The sequence below is a fragment of the Wasmannia auropunctata genome, unplaced genomic scaffold (genome assembly GCF_000956235.1).
Source record: "Wasmannia auropunctata unplaced genomic scaffold, wasmannia.A_1.0 LD336103.1, whole genome shotgun sequence".
NCBI lineage: Eukaryota > Metazoa > Arthropoda > Insecta > Hymenoptera > Formicidae > Wasmannia > Wasmannia auropunctata.
Window position 1 is genome coordinate 1,498,019 of NW_012026787.1, and position 3,487 is coordinate 1,501,505.

Here is a 3,487-nt window from a genome sequence, read left to right on the forward strand (position 1 = left end):
ATAAGAGACAGCATTCAAGCTTCATAACTCAAGATTTACTTAATCAAAAAATATTTTATCTATGTGTTTTAAAAAGCTCTCGAAATAAGCTACAAGAATATGTAATAAAAAATGGGGGGTTCCGTTTAAAAAATTTGAAGTGACTTTTCCCTGACCTTGACAGCGCCACCCTAGGTCAAACCAATGGTACCATTTTATGTCCCTCTTGCAATTAAACAACTTTTGTTTGAAATATTTTTTTGTATCTAAAACCATTTTCAAATAAAAAGGATTGTAATTGATTTTACGAATACCCTATATAAATGTAAGATATATATATCGAAGAGTAATTTTCTTTTCTGTGACAGTAATAATATATCTTTTCGATTCATTAGTTGCTCTCACAAAGCTTTTAAAACGATTTTGTTCGTTGATTTACAGGAAACTTCAAAAGGTAATTCGGACGAATCGCCCAAGATAGGGATAAGGAAGAAGTTTGAGATCATGAAAAGAACTGGTGGGAATGAAGGAAGAGAGACGAGGACGCTCAGCAAATCTGAAAGGGCACAGCATAAACCCTTCTCCTGTGACCTTTGTACCTTGGCTTTCACGAGAGCGTCACATTTGGCGAGGCATAGAAGGGTACATACCGGCGAGAGACCCTTCGCCTGCAGTATCTGCCCACGAATGTTCGCTAGGCAAGACAAGTTAAAGCAACATCTGGACTCGCACTTACAATGGCCGAGCAAAAGGAAGAGCGGTCAAACAATTTCCTCGTTGCCGACGAAGGGCAAACGCGGCAGACCACGTAAGGTAGCGGAAGAGAGATCGGAGAATTTGAAATTGCAGCCCGTCACATAAGAATGTTTGTCTGCGCGTTGTGCTCTGCATTGTAATTTGCTCTATGTTTGTTTCTCTCATTATATCTCTTCAAAATGATGATTTTTTCTTCAGACAGCGCTATCTTTCATGACGGACTGTATAGCTGAGCTTCTTTCTGATAGCCTAGTCAGATACCAGTTATCTGTATACGTTTCAGGTTAATTTGGAGCAATCTGCGATGGAAGAAATTTTAAAATTTGGCGAGTTTAGCTCTCTATTGAACAAGTCCCATTCCGCGAATTCGACGAATAAAAGTGAAAACTCCGGAAATACTGGAGACGATGGCAAGAGGAAAGAAGCGCGTCGAGACGGGGACGACTTGTCCCAGAGGGAAAAAGACAACCGCGGCTGCCAGGTCGAAAACGGCCAAGACATCGTTTAATAGAATCTTCATTTGGAATCTGGATTTAAAAATGTCCGTAAAGCATATTTTTCTATGCACAAACGCGAAATACGATGATCAACGCAACGTAAAAAAGGAAAAAAAACCTATCGAGCTTCGAAAAGTCGTGGTATCTTTTTCCCCGAATCTATTTCATGTTCAATAGGGCTTGATAATGTCTTCTCGTCCCGATCGGATATATACGTATATAATATGCAAACGAGTACTCGCGTCGCTGTTATTTCGAACTGTTTAACGTAAGTACCTGAGATATCTACTAACGTTATTACCAAAGCACACGAGCCTCCAAAGAATCCATCTGCATGAACGAGAGTCGAAGGAGTCGATTGTCATCGAGTAGGTGCATCGTCATCGATCGATATCATAAGAATCGAACGGTAAGATTAATGTAAAGGGATACCTGCGTTCTACACACACACACACACACACGCACACATACACGCACACACACACGCACACACACGCACGGGCATATATGTATATACATATATATATATAAACCCGACCAAATAATATACGCGTGAAGAATACGGCCTGACTTTCACTGTAAACAATTTTGATCTCCCAATCACATTGTCGCTCGACATCTTACAATTATATCGACGTTTTAGATAGAAAGTCTGATTCCATGTACGATCGAAGGCATCCACGCAGCCTACTAATGACTTGTGTGAATGACGTTTTAATGTGAGACCTTAATGAGAGGTGTAATGTATGTATACACATTATACACACGCGCGCGCGCGCGCGCAATGTAATAGTGTAATAGTGTCTGGTACAGTGTGAGTCATGCCTATACGTGGTAATATTTTGTCATACGCGTGACTATAATACGTCAAGTACAAATGTCCAAATGTTAGATTACGTGTACAACACTCTGCCACGCAATGGTGTAAATTAGGAGTGTGCAAGTACTCGAATTCTCAAGTACTAGTTTTTATCTTTCTTGGAAGAAAAGATAAAATCACCAAATAATAACAACAATGAATATAAAACAAAGTTCGATCTTCTAGAATGGAGGCTGGACAATGGACTTACAGTTTCTTTCTATAAAAACTGCAACTATGCAAAAAAAAAACAATTGTATTGAAAGATTTAAAATTTTGTGCGGATATAGATTTGAAAATAAATTTTGTTGGACAACCAAAAAAATTATATTGAATATTAAAAAATTTTTGAACTAGAAGTTTATGTTTCTAACATAATTTTTTTAATGGTTGATCAAAGAACGACTTTGTTTCAATTATTTACTTTTATAATACAGTTTCACAACTTTTTTGACTGACAAACAAGGAACTTGAAGAATTAACACTTCAGAAATCTAACATGGCGAATTCGTTACGAGGTCATGACCAAGTCCGCTAATATAAAATTAAAATCTATTTCTATGTAGCTATTCTTATATTTTTGAGATTCTCTCTTCAACATTTAATTATTTTTACAATCGGTGTAGCATCCAAGCATTTATTTCATTCAAGTGAATATGCGCGACATAGAATGTATATTTAAATAATGATATTTAATAATATATATAATATTGTTACGCCCGTGCTTCGCGGTGTCGGTCGAGCATGAGTTGCGCCGATTGAAATCGTCCGCGGAAGCGAACAAGAGAGAGTTGCTCCCTTAGCAACGTGGTTGTTTTGACAGGACTCTGAGATTGACGTGAGATTGACATATACGCTCTAGTGTATTAAGAGTTCAATAAACTGTTGCAGTTCTATTATAAACGAGTGTATTGTCCTTTTCTGCGCGAGTTTACGAGTATCACCATCTTTGCCGCAGGCGCGAGTGCAGCAGTGAGCGCGAGCGTAACATTTTGGGGGCTCGTCCAGGATCGAACGAGCGGATCAAGCGGACGAGCAGATTATGTAAACGACAGCGATGGCAACCACCAGAAAAAGAACAATACACTCGTTTATAAAAGAACTGTAATGGTTTATTGAACTCTTAATACACCAGAGTGTATACGTCAATCTCACGTCAATCTCAGAGTCCCGCCAAAATAACCACGTTGCTAAGGGAGCAACTCATGCTCGACACCGCGAAGCACGGGCGCAACAATATATATAATATATGTATAATAATAATATACATACTATAATACAAGAAATTAAGTACTTGGAATAAAATTTTCACTAACCAAATTATTATTAAAAATATCCCCTTTAATACGAATTTTAATTTAACTTTCTTACGGGTTTAGATGAATAAAAGTGCTAT

The 3,487-nt window shown here is 37.9% G+C and overlaps 1 protein-coding gene across 8 annotated transcripts in view; it reads left to right on the forward strand.

Annotated features, from left to right (window-relative positions):
- Positions 1–1,725, forward strand: part of LOC105457537 (zinc finger and BTB domain-containing protein 14-like) — an 11,360-nt gene extending 9,635 nt beyond the window's left edge. For all 8 annotated transcript variants that reach the window (XM_011702260.1, XM_011702266.1, XM_011702273.1 and 5 more), the window contains 2 exons: positions 421–792; positions 1,019–1,725. In XM_011702260.1, coding sequence (XP_011700562.1) covers positions 421–792; positions 1,019–1,243 — 597 coding nt within the window. In that variant the 3' untranslated portion in view covers positions 1,244–1,725. The remainder of the gene's footprint in view (positions 1–420; positions 793–1,018) is intronic.
- The last annotated feature ends 1,762 nt before the right edge of the window (positions 1,726–3,487 follow it).